This window comes from Centropristis striata, chromosome 20 (genome assembly GCF_030273125.1).
Source record: "Centropristis striata isolate RG_2023a ecotype Rhode Island chromosome 20, C.striata_1.0, whole genome shotgun sequence".
NCBI classification, from domain to species: domain Eukaryota; kingdom Metazoa; phylum Chordata; class Actinopteri; order Perciformes; family Serranidae; genus Centropristis; species Centropristis striata.
This window is the reverse complement of record NC_081536.1, coordinates 10,962,033-10,982,806: the sequence shown is the minus strand read 5'-3', so window position 1 is coordinate 10,982,806 and position 20,774 is coordinate 10,962,033. Positions and strand designations below refer to the sequence as shown.

At 40.1% G+C, this 20,774-nt stretch overlaps 2 protein-coding genes across 5 annotated transcripts in view; one reads left to right on the top strand and one right to left on the bottom strand.

Moving 5' to 3' along the window:
* Positions 1-1,470: 1,470 nt before the first annotated feature.
* Positions 1,471-12,960, top strand: phf3 (PHD finger protein 3). 4 transcript variants are annotated; one of them, XM_059359447.1, is made up of 17 exons: positions 1,631-2,032; positions 3,242-3,286; positions 3,386-3,636; positions 4,221-4,325; positions 4,421-5,738; positions 6,157-6,433; positions 6,820-6,871; positions 7,850-7,970; positions 8,086-8,242; positions 8,352-8,468; positions 8,694-8,816; positions 8,925-9,069; positions 9,376-9,562; positions 9,651-9,798; positions 9,894-9,983; positions 10,210-10,405; positions 10,498-12,960. In XM_059359447.1, coding segments are annotated over exons 2-17 (5,082 nt in total). In that variant the 5' UTR covers positions 1,631-2,032; positions 3,242-3,284; the 3' UTR covers positions 12,291-12,960. The 4 variants fall into 4 exon arrangements, with proteins under 4 accessions (XP_059215431.1, XP_059215432.1, XP_059215430.1 ...); XM_059359448.1 differs by lacking the exons at positions 1,631-2,032; positions 3,242-3,286 and adding an exon at positions 1,471-1,565; XM_059359449.1 differs by lacking the exons at positions 1,631-2,032; positions 3,242-3,286 and adding an exon at positions 1,549-1,565 and having other exon boundaries at positions 3,390-3,636.
* Positions 12,961-13,483: 523 nt separating this feature from the next.
* The window catches only part of eys (eyes shut homolog), a 202,249-nt gene continuing 194,958 nt past the window's right edge, over positions 13,484-20,774 (bottom strand). Inside the window, exons 48-51 of the mRNA XM_059359709.1 lie at positions 17,407-17,581; positions 16,984-17,156; positions 16,714-16,875; positions 13,484-15,004 (exon numbers count right to left, since the gene is read on the bottom strand). Coding sequence (XP_059215692.1) covers positions 13,812-15,004; positions 16,714-16,875; positions 16,984-17,156; positions 17,407-17,581 — 1,703 coding nt within the window. The 3' untranslated portion in view covers positions 13,484-13,811. The remainder of the gene's footprint in view (positions 15,005-16,713; positions 16,876-16,983; positions 17,157-17,406; positions 17,582-20,774) is intronic.

Genomic DNA, 20,774 nt, shown 5'->3' with positions numbered 1-20,774 from the left:
TACATTATTGGCAACTTTTCAATGCCATTGATAGTATTATACTCATTTCCACTTTTCCAAGTATTCCTACAAATTCAACTTCTTCTGACACATTCAAGCCAGCATTACAGTGTTGAAAATCAGCAGCCAGCAATCACACTGTAATTTCCTCAGAAAATACATTCTCTAGTTACTGATTGTGATTGTAGGGCATGGGGCATTTCAAAATGTTTTGAAATCCAGTTATTAGTTTGAACTTTTTCTTACACATCAGCTGCCGTTGAACATGTCAGACATCCCACATGATGTTGACAAGGCACTTTGCAGAGAGCATTGCCACAGTCCCCAGTTGAGTACGAGAGGAAAAAGTGGGAGAAGCACAAGACTTATATCAGGATTTCAACTCAAGTGACTTAATTTTGACCCCCTTTTAGTCTGAACTTGAATTCATACATCTCCACAAAGTATGACAATTCTTCTTAAACTTGATAAACATTTGTGTATAAATATATTTTCATTTACATATTTCAAATACGTTTTTCTCTGTCGTGTTATTTTACACCTGACTTCCTTTCTCTGAGTTCAACCTTTTAACCTAATACTTAATATTAATTTTCAGAATTTTAACCCTTTAGATTTTAGTTTGTTTACATAATGGCACTACATACTCATAAATACAATTACTTTCAGTAAAGTAAATGTGAGGGGCATTTTTGTCACAGTCTGGGATATGTTAATGACTGACAACAACATTGATTTAAATGTATTGCATCAGGCAATCAAGTACTTCATGATACAGAAGCCAAAAAATAAAAGTATTTTTCCCATAGGGGAATCATGAGAAGATTGCTCATCTGGTGGAAAATAGTAAAAACTACAATTTGAATCTAGGGCTCTAGATTGAAAGCCTGATATTATAGAATAGGTTTTATTGGGTTTCAATGGGGACATTTTTGTCCTTGGGGTCTAAGTGTCTGTATTTGGCTACACAGTTCAATAAACTTTTATTGGGGGAGCTGAGGTTAAACACAACACAAAACTGCCAAAAGTTATGCCATATGCACACAGCCAATACTACTACTACTAATAATAATACAGTTCTTAAGGATGCGCAGGGGCTATAAGGGTAAAAACGGACAGCATGGTTCATACATACCGCTAATTTTACACATAAAGCTAAAACTTGCTTTTCAAATGTAAAAAATAAATAAAATACTTTACGGCAAGAAGTTGGAACATATTTCACATGTTATACATGGTAATCAACATTTTTCTCGTGACGTGAGACTGCTGAATGTGTTTTAAAAGTTGACTCAAACAACGTAATTTGCTCTCGAAACGACTAATCCCTCTCATTGTTGTTTGCTAAGCATCAAGACTGAAAACCAAGCTGTAGAAGTGTATTCTGTCTGGACCATCAGCTGCTATGCTACCTGTAAACACAAGCCACGTGACAAGCAGCGCTGCCTGTCAGGGGCTTTGCAGCAGCAGGACGAATGACGGCCGAGTTAGAGGAAGTTACTGGGAGCAGCTGTGCTAGTATGTAACCTTACACGAGTTGGATACAGCATTGCAGTCAGAGAGAGGTAAGAGTCTTATTTATATGAAGGCAGATGTTTCAGAATATCCAAACAGCACGCGTTGAAACCGATGCATGTGGGCGTGATCATCTAACGGCCGTTAGCACCACTCAGGCTACAAACAAACTTGGTGCCTTACGGCCTATGCTAAAGCGACCTAGCTAGCCTGTCTGACAGATTAAGCATCGAGCTGTCTAACTTAATATTTACACATTCTGTGCAACATTTTTTAGCTTTCATGGCACGGATTTTAATTAACAAAAATGTTATTTAAAGGAACGGTGCTAGAGTTTTAAATAGTGAGTTACCTTGGATGGTAACTTCCTCCATAAGTTGCCGTTACGTTAGCTTGCTAGCATACATGCTAGCCTTCGGCTGCGAATTGTTGTTAGCCGTCCTATAACGTTAGCATGCTAACTAGCAAACACTTCATTGGGAGAGTAGTCACAGAAACGCGGTGTTTCATTCGAGCAGTAAGTTATATTTGGCCACATGCAATCAACTCGTTTAGGAATCTGCTAACACGTTTAAGTAGGTCCTTTAATTTATGCACAGTTTGATTTTGGCCTGCTCAAAGTTGAGCAATTGTAACTTGATTAAAAATGGTAACTTGCAGATAATTCGACAATAGCTAGCTTCTCTGTTTGAAGGTTTTCCAAGTTGAAAATAGGAATAGTTTTTTTGTACTTCAATGAATATACTACAAGCTAATGGTCAGTGGACAAGTTCTGCTATTTCAGTAAATTTGAGCGATTCGCGGAATGCTAGCGACGTTTTCTAAACGTAGCAGGGCAGCAAACTCTGCAGCATTTCTATCAGATGGCTGCAAATAGCCAAAGCATATAAAGTTTTCGGAAGTGTCCGTCACTTTATCTAACAACTGTTGTTCCGTCAATAATGTTTACATGTGAACGATTTATTTGCGATATAATCACCTAAAAATGAAGGCATGTTAGAACGGGGTAATATTAACCAGAATGGCCAACCATTTAGAGACAGAGGCCGTCAGAGTTGACCCATATTGAACCCCCAATCCACCTAATGACACAGATATATTCTTCAAAAACATACATAACTTCTAAACAAACAAACATAACAGTATGGCTCTCAGATTATCAGTAAAGTAAAAAAAAAAGTTGTCCACAACTTTAATGGTCCGAAATCATAATTTCAAAAACATAATTTCTAGATAATGGCGTGGACACTTATTTATACCTGAAGTTTTCATGTTACGCCCGAGCAACAGCAAAAGTATAGGATCTAACACATAAATCCCTAATGTTGCCTGTGATTTTCTGTTATTTATCATCACATGACTTAAAAACAGAAAATGAAATTACATAAAATGGAAGCCCAACTCAGCAGAAATGTAAATGCAATGTAGGGTTAGGTATTGGTCATTTAAGATACTATAGTTTTAGGGTATCAATCAAATAAACCCAATAGATGTAGTATTGGAACTACTCCAGTCAAATGATACCTACATATGATCCTTTTGCCTGCAGATCTAGAAAAAAAAACTATTTGTATGGTTGCAACAACAACCAATCACAACAAGATTTTCATTTAAAAAATGCTGCCTAGCCCTAGTAAGTCATTGGAAGGAGTAGAGATTTTTAGTTTTTAATTTAAAGCCACTGGCTAAGGGCTGATGATGCTTTGCTCAATTTATTTGGATTTAGACTCTTAACTCCTGCCTGCTGTTCTGTATGGTTCCATCGACTGATGTGAGTTTGGCTATCATACCCTATGAGTATTTGCTGAGATCCTCATTAGCTAACTGAAAGCGGTATCCAGATTCTGTCTTATTTGAGTTTTTTTTACAGGAAGGCAGCAGCATTCATGGATATTGTGGACACCTTTAACCATTTAATACCCAGTGACCAGTTGGACGACTCCCTGATAACAGGTCAGAATTTGGAATGTGAAACCAGTAATGATTTGGGGACAGGACTCCGACTGGAAGATTCACTGAAGAACATGCTCAGTGACAAAGACCCCATGTTTGGATGTGCAAGCTCTCAGTTCAATCTGCTGGACAATGAGGACTCCACTTTTCAAATTGCTGGCTCAACAGGTATCTCAACAGACAAACTAGATGGAAAAATATAAAATAGTACTGATTCCAAACTTTGATTAAAAGCTAAAGTACACTACAACTAAAACTTCATGTATCTGCTTCATGTTGAAGTCCTATCACTGTTACCTAGAAAATATCAGTAGAGGAGGTTTTAAGTAAACTTTAACAGCCTGATGACTTTATTCATAAGCAAAACCTTTTCTCTGATATACTCAGTTTTTAATGTTACTTTGGTTTTTAGGTGGTTGAGATAACAGTACATTTTAAAGTCAGCATTAGAACTTTCAGATAACACATTCAAACTGAAGTTGATTTGTGCATCCAAATTAGAACATCATGACACTAAATGGTTCCTTGTGAATATGTTTTGAAATGCTGATAAGATACAGCAGCTGAGGAAAATGCAGAAGTGGTTCAGTGGTGTTTTTTCTTTGATATTAAAGAGACAGTAAACATATTTCAAATGCTTTGATGATTTCTCTATCAGTGTTAAATTACTTAATTTCTTGTTTTAAAGAAGATTTGCCCCTTACACTGATGCACAGGCAGATTAACTACATTTTTTCTTTTGGCTGTTGCAGGTCTCCCTGATGGTTCAGCACCCACAGGCCTCAGCAGTGAACTGACCGTTACCACTGAGACCACACAAGCCAAGCGACCTGTTGGCAGACAGAAGAAACGCCCACGTGAGTTACTTATTTTGATTCCCATTTCCACCGTGTGACACCTTAAAATTAGAGATGTTCTAACACACATTTTGTGTCCTTTTTTGTTGAAATAGAGAATATCAGTGGCCCACGACCTGCAAACACATCCACCAACACCATGATCCAAGGACGACCAGGAAGGAAACCAATCAACAGGCTACACAAGTCGTTTCTTATTGAGAAAGGAGTAAAAGGTGTCCAGCTGAAGAAAGAATTAACTCTGGGAGGGCGTATTAATGTTCATGATATTGAAGGTGGATTATGGCTGAAACCTGCCGTTGTATTGAGACGACTGACTGTCACAATTGCAGGATTCAAGATCGAGCTGCTTCCAGGTCCCTCTTACACACAAACTGTTGCAGAGGGCCAGGATGCTTGTCTTGAAGGTGGTTTTTCATATACTGGGGACATTGGGTTTGCTGTGCTGCCAGGTGAGACTGTCAGTGTACAAAATTCCATACCTGAGAGTGTGGCAGAGGTGGATGTAACTGAGAAGAGCTCTGCTGATGATGCAGCCCTCGGACTGGGCCCGTATGTGAATCCTAACGAAGTGCAGGCCCCTAACGGGACATTAATTGGGAGTGCCTGCACGGAAGAGACAAAACTTGACAATCAGAGTGTTCCTGAAAAGGAGAAGCCAGTCTGTAAAGAAAAATGTGACAAAGAGCCAGAGAACAACGAGAATAATAGAACTACTGTAAGTAATAAGACTGATGATAAGGAAAAACAACAGATTGTGGCCAAAACACTGCTGAAGTCGAAACAAGGACTGACTTCTAACAAGTGTAAGGACTTGGTTTCAGGTAAACCAAACAACATGATCAAGGGACATAAAGTGTCCCAAAACATGCCATCCAAAATCCAAAGAGACTCGCACAAAATGAAATCTCTTAAGGAAAAGAAAGACATTTCACCTTTGAAAAGGCCTGCAGAAAACACCCAAAGTGAGCTAGCTACTAAAATACAAAAGACACAGGGAACAGGGGAGAGTAAAGTGAAGCCAAAGTTGCCAAGTACACCTAGTTCTGCAGTGAAGAAGAGCCCATCATCTGGCAACCGTGTCGATCAGCAGGAACCAACTAAACACACTCATCCCACCAACAGCTCCAAAGTTGAGCCCGCTAACCCTGCACATGGTCGTCCAGGCCATTCATTAAAAACATCAGAGGAAGGAGGCCAGGACAAAGCCAAACTGAAGAAGCCAGAAAAGATCCTTCAAAGACAGAAAAGTAAAACTTCAAGGAGCATCTCTGTGGAGGAGCCGCAGCTGTTTATACCAGACAACGCTCCTGTTGCGAAGAAGGAAACTGCTGAGGAGCAAGCTGCTAACAATGAGACGGCATGGGATGGAAACAACTGTTGCGGCCTGTGCAAAAAACACCACAACAACATGTGAGTAATGCCAAATGGTTTATTTTGTTATGCAAACTTGATTACTGTGTAATTAAAATACTCGAAAGACTAAAGCTATAACAAAACAATGACATTTTAATCCTAAAGCTGCAAAATACTAATGTTATAATTTTTTATTATTATTAGCATTATAATAACTGTGTTGGTTTGTGTTACATTACTTTTTTATCCCAGCACTGTATGCAGGTTTGAATAAAGAAAAATATTAATATATTTAAGTTAATAGTTCTATATATACCTGGCAAAGTCTGCAATAATTGAGGAATTTAAGAAATGCTAATTAACAACATTTGTACAATTATCAAAAAAGCTGACTGTCTGACAGTCAAATATGTGTTTTGAAGAAATAAAATGAGTGCTCTTAACACCTTTTGAACGATACCTGTAATTTGTTTAGATTCATGGTAGGCTGTGGCCGCTGTGACGACTGGTTCCACGGCGACTGCGTTGGTCTCGACCTGACGAAAGTTCGCGAGATGGAGGAGGAGGACCAGATGTACGTGTGCTTGAAGTGCTGCGAGGAGGAGAGCAAAAAGGTGGAGCCCGAGCCCCCGAGTGCAGCCAAACCAGACGTTCAAGCAAAGACGGAGGTACAAGACCTGAAACTACCTCCCAAACCCCAACCAGGACCCTCCCAGCCTCTCACATCAGGAGGGGTCAGACCAGTAAGAAAGGTGAGCAGCATCAGCATGAGTTCTTTTAAAAAAATCTGTTGATCACACATTTATTCAAAGGATATTTTATTTCCCCCCTCAGCCTATTCATCCTCTGACATTAATCATAGCCAGTGTTACCACAACACAAGGGTTTGTTGTCTTTTTTGCTTTCATTTGCCTGTACAGAAGGCTTGCACGTGGGTGTGTGGTTAACATTGTTCATTCACCAAAGTTTAGTACACTTTCCCACACATAAAACTCACCCTGGAATTCTTCTTTGACCTTTGGCCTAGGGGGGCTTCATATTTTCACATGGTGTCTTTTTTTTAATATGTTTTCATTTATGTTGATATTTTAATAGATATTATGGCTAATGTGCTTTACACACTTCTCTCCTCAAATAGGATCCTGACAGAAGGCAGTCCACAGATGCCAGAGAAGCCGCTCATAAAACAGGTAAAAATAGTTTTGTTGTTTTAAGTTTGGTAATTGGTTTAGTTTTCTTTTTTTTTAACATACTGAGTTCAAGGCCAGGCAGGGTTCACAGTTCGATGCAAACATGATTAAATGATTGCAGTCACAACACATGAATGCTTATCTTTTTACACATAGGGTGACAGCAACGTTTTTCTTATATAAATAAAAAAAACTTTTCTGGCCTTTTATGCTGCCAGTTTATACAAGACAGATTAATACTTTCAAATTAAAAAAGGGGTGTTAATGATACTATATCTTCACAGCAGCAACAAAAAATGAATGAACTACACTTTTTAAGACTCCTGAAACATATACTGAAATGTGAAAGTACATGTGGGTGTGTCATGTTTCCAGTGTAAAAATACCTATGAGAGGGGGTTTATATTTAAAACAGTCTGATTTTATCATAACTTCCCCAAAATCCCAGAATTGACTCTCAGCTCACTGTTGATATGTTTGACAAGTCAACAAGGTTAACTGTTGAGTTTCAAATAGGAATCGCAAATACTGTTAGGCATTATAAAAAAACAAAAACAAAAAAAGGGAGTGTATCTGAAGGGTATGGTCTCTTAAAATAGCTGCAAACTGTTTTGTTGTGTTGCATCTGTTGTTGCTGTATGCCACCATAGTTAGGAACCCAAATGTGGCCACAAAACCAACTAAGAAAAAAGCTATGTTGCTGCCTAAGACAGCTTGTCCACATGCTATTGTAGTCAGATTGACTTGTTTAAGGTCATTCACAACTTGCTTTTTATTCTTGCTGGATACAGAGGAAAATGGAAAAAAATCCTTGTTGTCTTTTTTGGATATAAGATAAAGCTTCATATGCAAACATGTTTCATGTCAAGCATCTGTGTATGTTACATACTTGTATCACAAATCCTTGATGTTTTGTAATCCTTCCGGTGACAGATTTACCCCACTCACTCAGTAGTTACTGTCATTCTATCCTTACAGGCTTTTATCTGAAACAAGACACAAAAAGTAAGACTCCATCTTCAGCTTCAAAGAAGCCTGTATCTGTCGAGGCGATCCGGCGAAGTGTGCGTGAGTCTCTGAAAGAAATTCTTATACAGAGGTAAGTTGATCATGGGTTAAAACAATTAAATAAATACTAAAAAAAACATATATTTTTTTTAATTGAAAAACTGCACAAACAAACTGCACCAAACGTGATGCTTCCTGCACTTCAGGTTGAAGGAGTCTGATTTGAACGTCTCAGTGGAGAAAGCCTCTGAAGTTGCCAAGAAGACAGAGAGAGAGCTTTTTCACTTGTACAAAGACACAGACAACAAATACAAGAACAAATACAGAAGCCTAATGTTTAACCTCAAAGATACGAAAAATAATGTAAGTATTGTTTTAAATCAGGTATGATCTGAATGTAAAGTTTCTTGCTGTTGTATTTGAGTTTTAATTTAAATGTAGTTACATTTGCATTGTTTGAATTTATTTTTAGGTTCTCTTTAGGAGGGTTCTCAAAGGGGAAATTTCTCCTGCTAACCTCATTCGAATAAGCCCAGAGGAAATGGCCTCAAAAGAATTGGCTGCTTGGCGACAAAGGGAGAACCGACATGTAAGTAATACCTAAACCTGTGTTGTAGTTTCCTACTAATTTTAATGTATTTATTCACCCCGATGCCTCATTTGATTGCTCACAATAAGGTGTTATAAAAGTTAAGCTCAGTAAGCAGAATTCACATGTTTTCTCTTAAGTCACATTTTCTAAAAAGATGGCTGTATTTTGGAATGCAGAACATTCAGTAGCCCTCTAAAAAGCAATAAATTCCTCATTTTACAGACGATTGAGATGATTGAGAAAGAACAAAGAGAGGTAGAGAGGCGACCAATCACCAAGATCACACACAAAGGTGAAATTGAAATCGAGAGCCAAGAACCAGTGAAGGCACCTGAGCCTATAGAGGTAAGAGACACGACAAATATCATCATCACTACTGTATATATTTACCTGTAAGAGAGGCACATATAGCTGCTTTAATGTCTTTGATTTTTTTTCTCTTCCTCTTGTCAGGCTAAGTCTCCTCCCAAAATGACAGAACCCTCGGTAGAACCTCCAAATACCCCTGAGAAGCAAGCAGAGAGCACCAACGCGGAGAAAGACACCACCAGCCAACACAAGTCTCACTTATTTGATCTGCACTGCAAAATCTGCACAGGTAAACCCGAGACACTAGGAAAAAGATCTTCATATGGTTTAAGTTTTATCTTTATTGAAACATTTCTGCTTTTAGGGTTAACTAAGTAAACTATGACAAAAATAGTCATTAGTAAAACGTGAACTAAAATGTAAAAACTTCAAGTCGACTGAAACTAGTCATTTACAAAAAACAATTAACTATAAAGAGAAAAAAATGACTATAATGTGGCTAAAACTAATAAGCATTTTCATCTAAAGACTAAGACAAAATCAAAAATAGCTGCCAAAATACACTTTTCTCTATTACCAACTTTTCTTCAATAAGGTCGTATGGCGCCCCCTGTGGAAGAAGCACCGACCAAAGTGATCAAAGTTGCCACCACAGTTGTCAGGAGACAGTCCACTAAATCTGAAGATTCAAAGAGCACAACACCCCCTGCAATGGACGACGACCTGCACCTCACTGTTTTAGAGGAGAGCTTCCGAAGCGCTCAATCTGGCTATGAAGGACGGTAAGTAGCTATTTCTGACACTCCATGGCGGTTCTCGTGGGCAACTAGTTTTTGAAAGCTTGCTTCATTGCCGTTCTATCCGTCACAGGTCGGATCATGCAGCTGGAAGAGAAGAAGAGGCCGCTTTCCTTTCCAACCTGAAGTCCCTGTGGCGTGGATTCATTCATATGCCCTCTGTGGCAAAGCTGGTGACAAAAGCTTTCCCCGTCTCAGGCCTTTTCGACAACTTGACTGAGGTAAAGTGGACAGAACTAAACATTCAAGTTTGAATAATGTGTTAGAGTAAGTACTGCCGGTAGGGTTAAACTTTTTTTTTTCCTTTTTTCAATAGGACCTTCCAGACAGCATTCAAGTTGGCGGGAGGATAAGTCCACAGACAGTGTGGGACTACTTGGAGAAGATTCGGGCAACCGGAACAAAAGTGAGTTTTTGGCAGCTTTCCTTCTTGAAGGGATTATACAGCCAATAGTAAAATTCAGTTACCCAGAATTACATATGGCTCATTCTTAACAAGAGCAGCTTATGTCCAGACAATTAACATCCAGATTTGTAATGCATTATAAAGCTGCACCAGTGAAGAGTTATGGTCAAACTTCTTGCACATGGATTGCAGATTTTACTGACTCATGCTTTTTCTTTTATTAAAGGAGGTGTGCCTGATTCGCTTCTCCCCTGAGACAGAGGAAGACGAGATCTCCTATACTCTACTGTATGCCTACTTCAGCAGTCGTAGGCGTTTCGGGGTGGTGTCCAATAACCTGAAACAAGTGAAGGACATGTATCTCATTCCTTTGGGTGCCACTGAAAAAGTTCCACATCAGCTTGTTCCCTTTGATGGGCCAGGTAACCTGAACAGTAAACCTAATTTATTTCCTCTCTGTAAATGACATTACACTTCTCATCTTACAAGCTAAATTAATCTTTTCATTTGACAGGTTTAGAAAACAACCGTGCCAATCTTCTTCTCGGACTCATAATTCGTCAGAGACCCAAAAGGGATTTTCTTCCCGTGGACATGAACGAAACTGCCAGGATCATTCCTGAAATCAAGCCTGTCACCGTTTCCACAAAAGAAACCAGAGCAACAGAGGAGGAAGAGAAATTGTTCCTTTCTTCCTTGACTGCTGCTCCCAAAAAAGAGAAAGACATGCCACTTAACACTACTGAAGATGTTGATGAGCCAATTACAGAGTCTTTTGAAGAACCATCTGCATCAGAGGAGACCAACAATCAAGAAGCCCGGAAACCTCTGCGCTTCCTTCCAGGTGTGTTAGTCGGCTGGGGTGGGGAATTACCACCTCTGCCAGATGTTGGAGGCAAACCTGTAGCAACAGCAGATGACACCCAGAAGACCCAACTAGCGGCGAAACCCGAGGCATCAACTGGAAACGCAAAAAGTCCGACAGCTGCTGCGCCACGAGAGCGCTTTGTCATCAAGAAGAAAGAAGCGAAAGCTGCTAAAGCTGAACTGGAGCAATCCAACCAGACTGATACATCTGCTGCTAACAACTCATCAGGAAAGGACGCTGCAGTTGTGACCCACAGTGCACCAGTCTCTCTGAAAGATAAGCCTCCAGATGTATCGACTGAAGCGTTCCTGGCAAGCTTGTCTGCGGCGCAGAGCGGGACTGAAGCTAGTGACGCTGCCTCTGCAAACAAAGACGACGCTGGCCTTTTGTCTGAAACGGAAAAGGCGCCGTCTGAAGGAAATTCTTTGACGCTGTCAAAATCCCCGGCTGCTCCAGCTCAAGCTTACAGCTCAAAACCTCCTTTAAGTGGAATATTGAAAAAATCCTCAGCATATTCCACTGTGAATGAAGATAAAACAACAGCGCTACAAAAGGATAATGCCAGCCACCTAGCTCCTCCGAGTCCCAAACCTGTTCCTGTGTTGAGCAGCACTAGAAATGATGCAGTAACATTGTTTCACCAAGGATTTTTACAGGTTGCTCAGGCCAAGAAAAAGCTAGAGAAAGAAAAACAAACAACTACTCCATCACTTGTTAATGAAAAGGAAGATCCTGGCATGTCCCAGGCTGGTGCTACAGTAACTCCCACAGAATATCCACCTGTAGTCCAAGGACCACAAGCAGCCAGTTTCACAGAAGCCTCCCAGTGCCAACAGGACTCCGCAACGGCACCAGCTCTCCCAGTATACAACAGTGCTGCACCTATCCCATCACAGCAGCAACAGCCTCAGGTACCTGGCAGCTACGACTACCCAACTGGCCCTCCTCCAAACACGTTCTCCAGCCCACACGCCGAGGATCAGAACCACAGTGCACCGTGGGCTCAGGACGGCACTTCGCACCCTCCTCCCGGACTTCAATCGCAGTACGGCGAGAGCTACCCAGAACCGGCGGGCAGACCTCCATCCCTGTCCAAAGATTACAAGCGTCTAGAGGAGCGATACAGCGACCCGTGGGAGAGGCCGCGGACAACCGAGGACAGAGACCACCACGGGAGGCACAGCCACCACAGGGACTCTCATCACGGGAAAAAGAGCAGGCACCACGACCGGGAGCGGGAGAAAAAGCATGACCGGAGCCACGACGACAAGAGAGACAGAGAGAGGAGCAGGCACCACGGACACTCAGAAGACCGATACGGTGAGAAGAGGAAAGAGAGGCACCACAGCGATGATCACAGCAGCCGTCATAAGGACAGACACAGACACAGACGGGACTCTGATTATGAGAATGGACGGAGAAGTTCTAAAGACAGTTAACTTTTAATTATTCATTTTTTTTAAGCCCTGCAAGCAAGCGCTGGGGGCTCTAAGAAAGACTGTTGGCTTGTTCAAACCACTTCAGCTACATTGTTTGATAGTCGAGTTGTTTGTTATTTTATACAGCTGCAGCTTATGTGCGGTTTCCTTTATAGAAGTTCCATTTTACGTTGACATTACAGCCAAAATGAAATATAATTTCAGTGGGATTGTGAAAATCTTTATAGATGTTTTTTTCTTCAAACCAAGAAGAACTGAATATTGGAGCAATTTCAAAAGATTTTAACCTTTTTACTGTATATATATATCGCGTTCATATTGAGCTGCTGTGCTGACTACAAATGATCAGTAAATGTTTTCAGTTTTGTGGTGACATACAAAGCAAGTGTGGGCCATTTGGTGGAAAGTTTGATTTGGCATGAATGTAACAGAAAACATTTAACTGAGGACCGGGATCTAAACAGCAGCTTGGCTTTTTTTTCAACTTGAATTCTTTTAAATTGCTTAATTATTTTTTAAACTTACTTTTTTTTTTTTTTTAAGTATGTACATTTTGGCTTGTAATATAAATTAGAGAAAAGCGTGCCTTTGCACTGTGTGTTTATGTACAGTTCGTAATAAAGCTAATCCTTTTTTATTATTGATTATACAAAAACATTTCTCATATTTCTTTACAAATATATTAAAAGTAAAACCACTTGGATTTACATTGTTGTTGGTGCACCTCCTCCAATTATTATGATACAATTACTGACCAAAAGGATTTACAAGACTATTACAGTTTATTTGGTTATGTTATACAATCACAATACAATTCCCAGAAAATAGACACTATATTGATATAAACGGATGACATAGAAATTTATTTTTTGTTTTTCAAGCCTTTATTGGCGCAAAATACAGCATATACCTCTAACACATTTTAATGCTTCACAAGGCTTTATCTTACCATCAGTAGTTATGTTAAGAACATTTAAGAAATGTATTTAACTAATAATTAATTAAAAACTAATCAGACACAGGGATTTAATTTACATCAGATGAAATGTTTTTGAAACTTGTCCTTTCATATCAGAGTAAGGACTAAATATCATGGCAGTGGTGGTTCTATGCCATTTCAAATAGGGGGGCCATGCTGGGGCCACAACAGTGACATGAGTATATGAGTGAGTACATGAGTGAGTATAAAAAAGCAACATTGGTGACTTTGACGTAACCTCCGTGATGTCACCCATAAGTTTTTAATGAGCCATTGTGAAAAGGTGGAGTGTGGGTGGAGCCGCCTATAAGGACACCTACCTGTCGCTCAAAGCAGGCATGCCCTTAATTATGCCCAATTTTAAGTCTTAATAAAATTTAAACTAGTGAGTTATATAAAAATGTACCCCTCTACAGTTGTCCTGAACGGAGAAATAAAAGTAATATAATTTAGTGTGAACTTAGAGTGATCTTAATACTTGTAACAGGGCATTAAAAAACATCTAATGTATTTGAGATCACGTCACAAAGGGAGTTTCACAACTACTCATTGCCCTCATAAATATCAAAACCCTCACTATTACTAAGAAACTGCAGCGGTTTGGTATCTTTAAACAAATAAATACTTCCGAGACTTCCTTCAAAGCCTTTTGAAAACAACCCAGAACTAACAATTGAAACATTTCTATATAATTCAAACCCTCCAAAGTAAAGTCGTCCGCCATGGTTTAAGGCCACGTAGCGCTCAAAGGGGTCCAAGTCTTGGAAAAGGACTCTCCTATTGTTTAGAAACACCTGAATAACTGTGCTGTTCAATGCTATGGAGACATTGTGCCATGTGTTGCAGCACAGTGTGAGATTTCTGACAGTTACTGGGCGGGAAAGTCTCTCTCCAAGATTGACAGCAATTTTGAGTTGGCCCTTCTCAAGTCCAACAGTGAGGTAGTCATCATCTTCATGTTCAGCCTTTCCCATCCACATGATCAAACTGTCATTTGAGCTCGTGCGGAAGCTGAAAGAAACTTGTGTGTATTTAACATCTCTTGTGTTGTACCTCGGGTCCTGGTATTTAATATATGAGCTTCCCGCAAACTTAAGAGTGTCTGTGGCTATTTCTCTGTCGCAGTACCTCCCACCCCATCCTAACGGGCATATGCAGCGGTAGGAGGTGACGCTAGAAGGAGCACATAAGGAGCCCTGTTTGCAGGTGTTGTTTACGCAGCTTACTGACAGGTTACACACAGAGCCAGTCCACACTGGCAGACATACACATGTGAATGAGTCACTTCCTGTTGGCCTGCAGTGACCTCCGTTTTGGCACACCTTGTACCCGCAGGCAGTCCCATCCCAGTCCCCTACATTTGCTCCACTTATAGCGCCCGCCTCTGTCAACTCAAACTCTTCACCGTTGATGATGAGTTCTCTTAAACCACCGGTGAAACCCCGTGGCTGCCCTTCAGTCGCATCATTGGAGACAAAGCTCAGAGTGGACACACCCCCGACGAAGATGTCTGTAGCCACATCGAGGGTGGTCATCCCGCCAGTTATGTTCTCTCTAACCTCCTTATTATCAAGACTGAGGAAGCCCTGGTGCCCAAGTCGGCCAGCCTTCACCGTGTGCCAGGTCCTGCCACGTGGGTCTACTCGCTCATCGGTCTGCAAGACGTGGGTCCCGTCCCCAAGATTGTATCGCAGCTGGACAAATCCGGATGTCAAGGAGAGGCAGAAGAAGTCTCCTGTAAAATAGAAAAAGGTAACATTTCATGAGTAAGTTCTTTGCCAAGCAGGTCATCCTGTTGGACGAAGGAGTAATATTAGCTTGCTTGTTATGTCTTGTGTTGTTGCACTTGCTTAATGTTTGGCTCTGTTCGCAAGGTTGTCATCTAGTTTTTGATGAAAAACAACGTAATCATAACAAATGCACATGTACAAGGGTTCATATTTACGAAAGCGGTGTAAAAAAAACTTACACTCTGCAGCTGTAGGGACACTTAAATGCAAACAATACCAGTTTTACGTAATGTTTCTTTAACTATCAAGAAATGACTGGGGTTCAAAAGGTAATGACCCCCAAGATCTTTCAGCAAGTCCGATAAAAAAATATGTGTATCAAATTGGCATGAAATCAGTTATTTAAATAGAAAAAGCTAGACAAACAAAATGTCTCCGTTTCATGTTAGTTGATCAGCGGCTTAAAGTTGATTAACTTTTTTCCCCCCCAGGGACAGTTTACCTGCTTTTTCCAAGCAGTTGTAGACCATTTCAAAAAGGACAGCAGTTTCATGTAAGGAATTATCTTCCAAGTATAGACCCAACTGCTTACAAGTTCTGTGGGTTATCTTGGAAAAAGCCATTGCTGTTGAGTTTTATTAAATGTGTTTTTGGTGCTTTGGGCACAACAAACTGATTGCCATCTAGTTTTATTACATGGGAGAGAAGGCAGACATCTTTTTGGCAGATATCTCCAACACTTGGCAACTCACACCAAGACAATCTAGATTGATCACGCAAGAATCGCAGGATCACATAAGACTCAAATCCATCTTGTCAAGTTTTGTGCTTGTGTCTGCACGACCTGTAGTTCAGCCAGTCAGCATCTTGTGAGGATCTGTTGCTACGTTTGTTCAGGTTCGAAATAAAAATGGCGGCTCTTAAAAAGGTTGTCGTAAAGGCTGAAATAGCATCAGTTATATCAGAACTGGAGAGCAGCGCTGAAGGTTTCAGCATGGACGGTGTACCACGGTGGTGGATTGTTTGATTATTTATCCAATCACCTGCAAGGTATTTTTTGAAAGTGCCTGCTTTTTTCTAAACATTTTTCAGTGTTGCATTTTCAGATACAGGCTAAAATAGCAATGCAGGACAGAGAAAAAAAAATCTACTTTTGATTTTTGGGGTAAACTGTCCCTTTAAATGATCAACTAATTGTAATGCGTTGAAACTTACATTATTTGCTTCCAAAATTTAGTTGAAAACGAATACTCGAATAAAAAAAAATTACCTCAAATTACATTTTGGTGCAGGACTTGGTACTTAAATCTACTTGGTTACTTTGCACATTAGTTTTTTTCCTATTTATGGTACCAGTAAACAATATATCAATATGTAAGAATACTTCAAATCTTTCCAGATGCTTTTTAACGTGAAATACTTACGTATACCTGGAATAATTAACATTTTTTCCTGTGATTCTGTAGAATTACGAAAGGTGCTTTTTCATCTCCTAAGTGGAGCAAATTTCAAAAGGTAATGCAAAGTGTTCGATGTATTAGTCTTTCATTAATCCGTGTAAACATGATGATCGGTGTGTATAATATGTGCCGTGGTGACAGCACATAGAGAGCAAATAGTGATCCTGGTTCTTACATGTCAACACGCTGACATTCAGCACAGTAAACATCAAATTATGTTAATTAAAAATGAAGCTGGAATGAAATGTCCTCACCAGCTCTGGCACTGAGATGTTGTGCAGTGTAGACGAGGATGCCATCCGGTGACAAAGCCTGGAACTGCAGCTGCAGAACAGTCCTGTGTCTGATACTCATAGGTTGGAATGACATCCATGAAGACTGGTTGCCGCTAAAGAATGGATCACTGATGGTCACAGCTGAACAGGCAAAGCAACACAGCAGTTAAATAATTGAATAGTTAAGGTCTTGTGTTATTAAATAAATAAAACACATATGATGATACAGTTAGGGTTCAACAATGTAACCTTTCTCGCAGTAGAGTCCCGCAGTCCCCAGGGGGCACTGGCAGGTATATCCATTCGGGAGAGGGATGCAGGTGGAGCCGTGGGTGCACAGAGGAGGGGGACTGTGCTCGACATCACACACAGAGACAGTCTCAGAACAGAGTGCTCCCTTCCATCCAAATGGGCACTGGCAACTGCAGACGGGCACAGACAGACACTGTGGAAAGCTTGTAAACACTGTCAATTCCTTTCGCTTTACTTGCTCTGTGTAACTGATTCTCTATAGGTTATTTATGTCTAGTCACAGTACCTATGGGAATATACACGTAACAGAAAGTTGCCGGGAGAGTTCAACTCAACTATAAAGCCCACATGTGTTATTCATGAGTGAAAATGTTATAAATAATCAAAAAACCAATGCAAACATTAGTTTTATTCACTTACTAGACAGACGAGCCGGAGTCCACGCATGTCCCTCCGTTTTTGCATTCAACATGAACACAAGGGGTGACTCCACACTGACCCACGCTGCGCCCGAAGGACGGATGTCCCGCAGGCTGTCCCAGCACTTGGAACTTTCTGTCTCTTCTTGTTCGGAACTGCACATCAAAAATGCACCCTTTGAAAAGAACAAACACCGACTTTATGTCAGAGAGATATCTTTCATTTCTCTGAAAGGGGAAACACAGCATTCTTCAATTTCCCTGTATAAAGATTTATGGTGCGCACACTAAGATGTGATTAATCTGAGTTGAGATTTTCTACTCAAACAAGGCCAATAAAAAGGAAAACATCTCTCAAAATGTGGGCAGTGTTTGAAATTCATTTCTTTGATGGTTGTTTATTTTATCATTTGAAACCACAGGGTTTTATATCAAGCATACATATTGGAATCTGCACGTCTTTATTAGATGTTAACTCTTGAATTTGATGGAATAAAATATCTACAGTTCACATTGAAGAAGTTTTTAAATCTACATTTGATCCCGTCATCACGCTTCTCCCTCATCATATTTGCTTTTTTGCCATCATAATGCAATTTTATCAAGACAATATTTGCCTTGGCCTGTACCTGCAGAGCACGGGGCCTTCTATAAATATAAGGCCTGAGCACCAGCCATGTAGTCATCTGCACATGCAGACTCCCGTCTCTCTGCTGCATTAGTCATTGGCATAAACAGGATGCAGGGGAAATGTCATGCTCATTCATGAATATTCATGGCATGATGCTGTCTTCTTGGCAGACTCAAATGATGGTTGCGGTGCTGCAAACATAGGCCGTCGAAAAGCGAAGCAGATTCATAAGGAAGATTATAAAAGCTGGTTATTTTTGTTTTAGTGGCACTCGCTGGCTTCTGTAACAGACCCAAGAAAACAGAGGAGCCAAGTCTAGCATTAATACCTGTCAGAGAAAAAAAGCTGACAGTAAAATGTGCAATCAATTGGGTTTCACAGAACAGTTTCTTCCAAAAAATGTTTCAGGATAACATTTTCTAATAGGTTCCTGTGGCAATCTTGAAAGGAAACATCATGTTTCTTTTACCTGAAAATAACAAATCATTATGATGCTAAACTGACTTATAATGAATGTTGCCTCTGTCATTGCAAGCCTCTCAGCCTTATATTCCTGTTCCTGTTCCTGCATTATATAACTTTGGTGGGCAAGTACAAACTGCAAAAGGCTCTATGGCACTAGCACACCACCAGCTATGACACTGATTTTGGTGAAACTGGATGATATTTTACGGAGAAAATATTTTCTGGTTTTCCCTCTGATGTCCTCCAGCTGTTCTGTTCTGTTCTGACTCTAGGTGAATTACAGATTTTCCTGCTGAACATAAAGCTTTACTTCATGCTAAAGCAAAACAAAACTAACCACTAACTGACTAACTATAGCTCCCATAAGTTAGCTCAGTGAGCTGTGCTGCCAGTACTGCTCTGAGCACCAGAAAGCACAGCTTTGGAGCTTTGGACCGCTGGGCAACAGAACTGGGTACAGTTGCCTCAACAGACATCATGACAGAGGCGAAGACAAAAGAGGACAGTGAAGGAGGAAACAAAGTAGAGAAACGGCACGGCTAGACAAGAGCTTCCCGAAATAAAAGGCTGCAAAACCAATACCAAGCTGGTCATCTTGCTGTTGGACGAGGGAGCAATATTAGCTGGCTTGTTATGTCTTGTGTTGTTGCACTTGCTTAATGTTTGGCTGTGTGAGGAAGGTGCTGTCTAGTTTTTGATGAAAAAGAATGTAATCATAACAAATTCACATGTACAGGGTTTCATATTTTAGACAGAGGTGTAAAAGCAACTTGCACTATGTAACTGTAGGGACGATTTAATGCAAAAAAAAATAAATCCAAATCTTCGTAATGTTTCTTTAAATTAGGGCTGGGCGATATGGCCCTAAAAGAATATCACGATATTTCAGGCTATTTTTGTGATAACGATTATTCTTCACGATATTACGAAATACTTAAAAAGATATAGAAAATATGTTTTTTTTTTTAGTCTGTATTAATAAATAAAAATCTCAAATGTAGTGTGAAGTGCAAATCTCAACAGTTGCCAAATACAAAAACGTTTACTCTTGACTCTTGAGTATGAGCAAATAATAAAAAATAACCATTTAGGGGTTTCGGGGGCATATTTTAATGACATTTTGTAAAGGAGAATAAAGGTTCTTGTATGTTTTATTTAAGGCATCTTATTTTGACAGTCTTCTTGTAAGTTCTGTAGTGGATTCTGTTAACACACCGTGCTCTTATTTTGAAAGCTGCATGTGTTTAGCGACAGAGAGTAAGTAGCTTTTTGTGATTAAAACAACTTTAATTGTTAGCCTTACGCCACTACATCACGAAGTAGGAATGTTGCCAATATCATGATATGCATTTTTTTAACCATAAAAAAAATATACCGATATTATCGTGAACGATACGATATGGCACACCCCTACTTTAAATATCAAGAAATGACTGGGGTTCAAAAGGTAATGACCCCCAAGATCTTTCAGCAAGTCTGATAAAAACGTGCATCAAAGCGGCATGAAATCAGTTATTTAAATAGAAAAGCTAGACAAACACAAATGTCCCCGTTTCGTGTTATTTGATCAGCAGCTTAAAATTGAGTAACTTTTTTTTTCTCCCAGCAGCCACAGTACCTCCCCTGCCACTTTTCCACAGGGGAGTGTGGATCTGTTGATAACTGGGAGTGAAGTGCATTATCAGTGTGTTCACTGCCAGCCATCATGATTAGGGCTCGAGGAAGGTCACACAGATCTGATTAGACGCTCATGAGTTCTCATTACATCCCAAGCAGAAAGGTTATGGTACCTCTAGTGTCGTCTGACTCAGGTAGTGCTTCCCAGTACGCGGAGTATGACAGTCTGATACAGCATGGGAAAAACTGATGCTTTACCATGGCTGATTTGATTTTAGAAGGTTTATTTGGCGGGCAGAAAAATAAATTATAAGATGATAAATAAGCAAACGTACAAAATCGCTCCGGTCCTTAAATATAAAAAAGCTCTTGTTCACCTCAAATGGATCTGCCATGACATTTTATAATAACAAGCTTCAATGCTGTAGTGCAGAGACTGCTGAATATGGTTATGATGATATTCATAGCTGTTGTCATCATTACGGTTATGGCAATTTTGCTCCACAGCTCTGCACATTAGCGGGCACAATGAATGCTCTCTAGAATACATTCCTACATGAGGGTCACCTGAGAGAAAGCATAAATGATGTTGATGATGACAAAGATTATTTGTATGGCACCCGCGTTCAAGTGACTTATCAGCAGCGGAATGGATT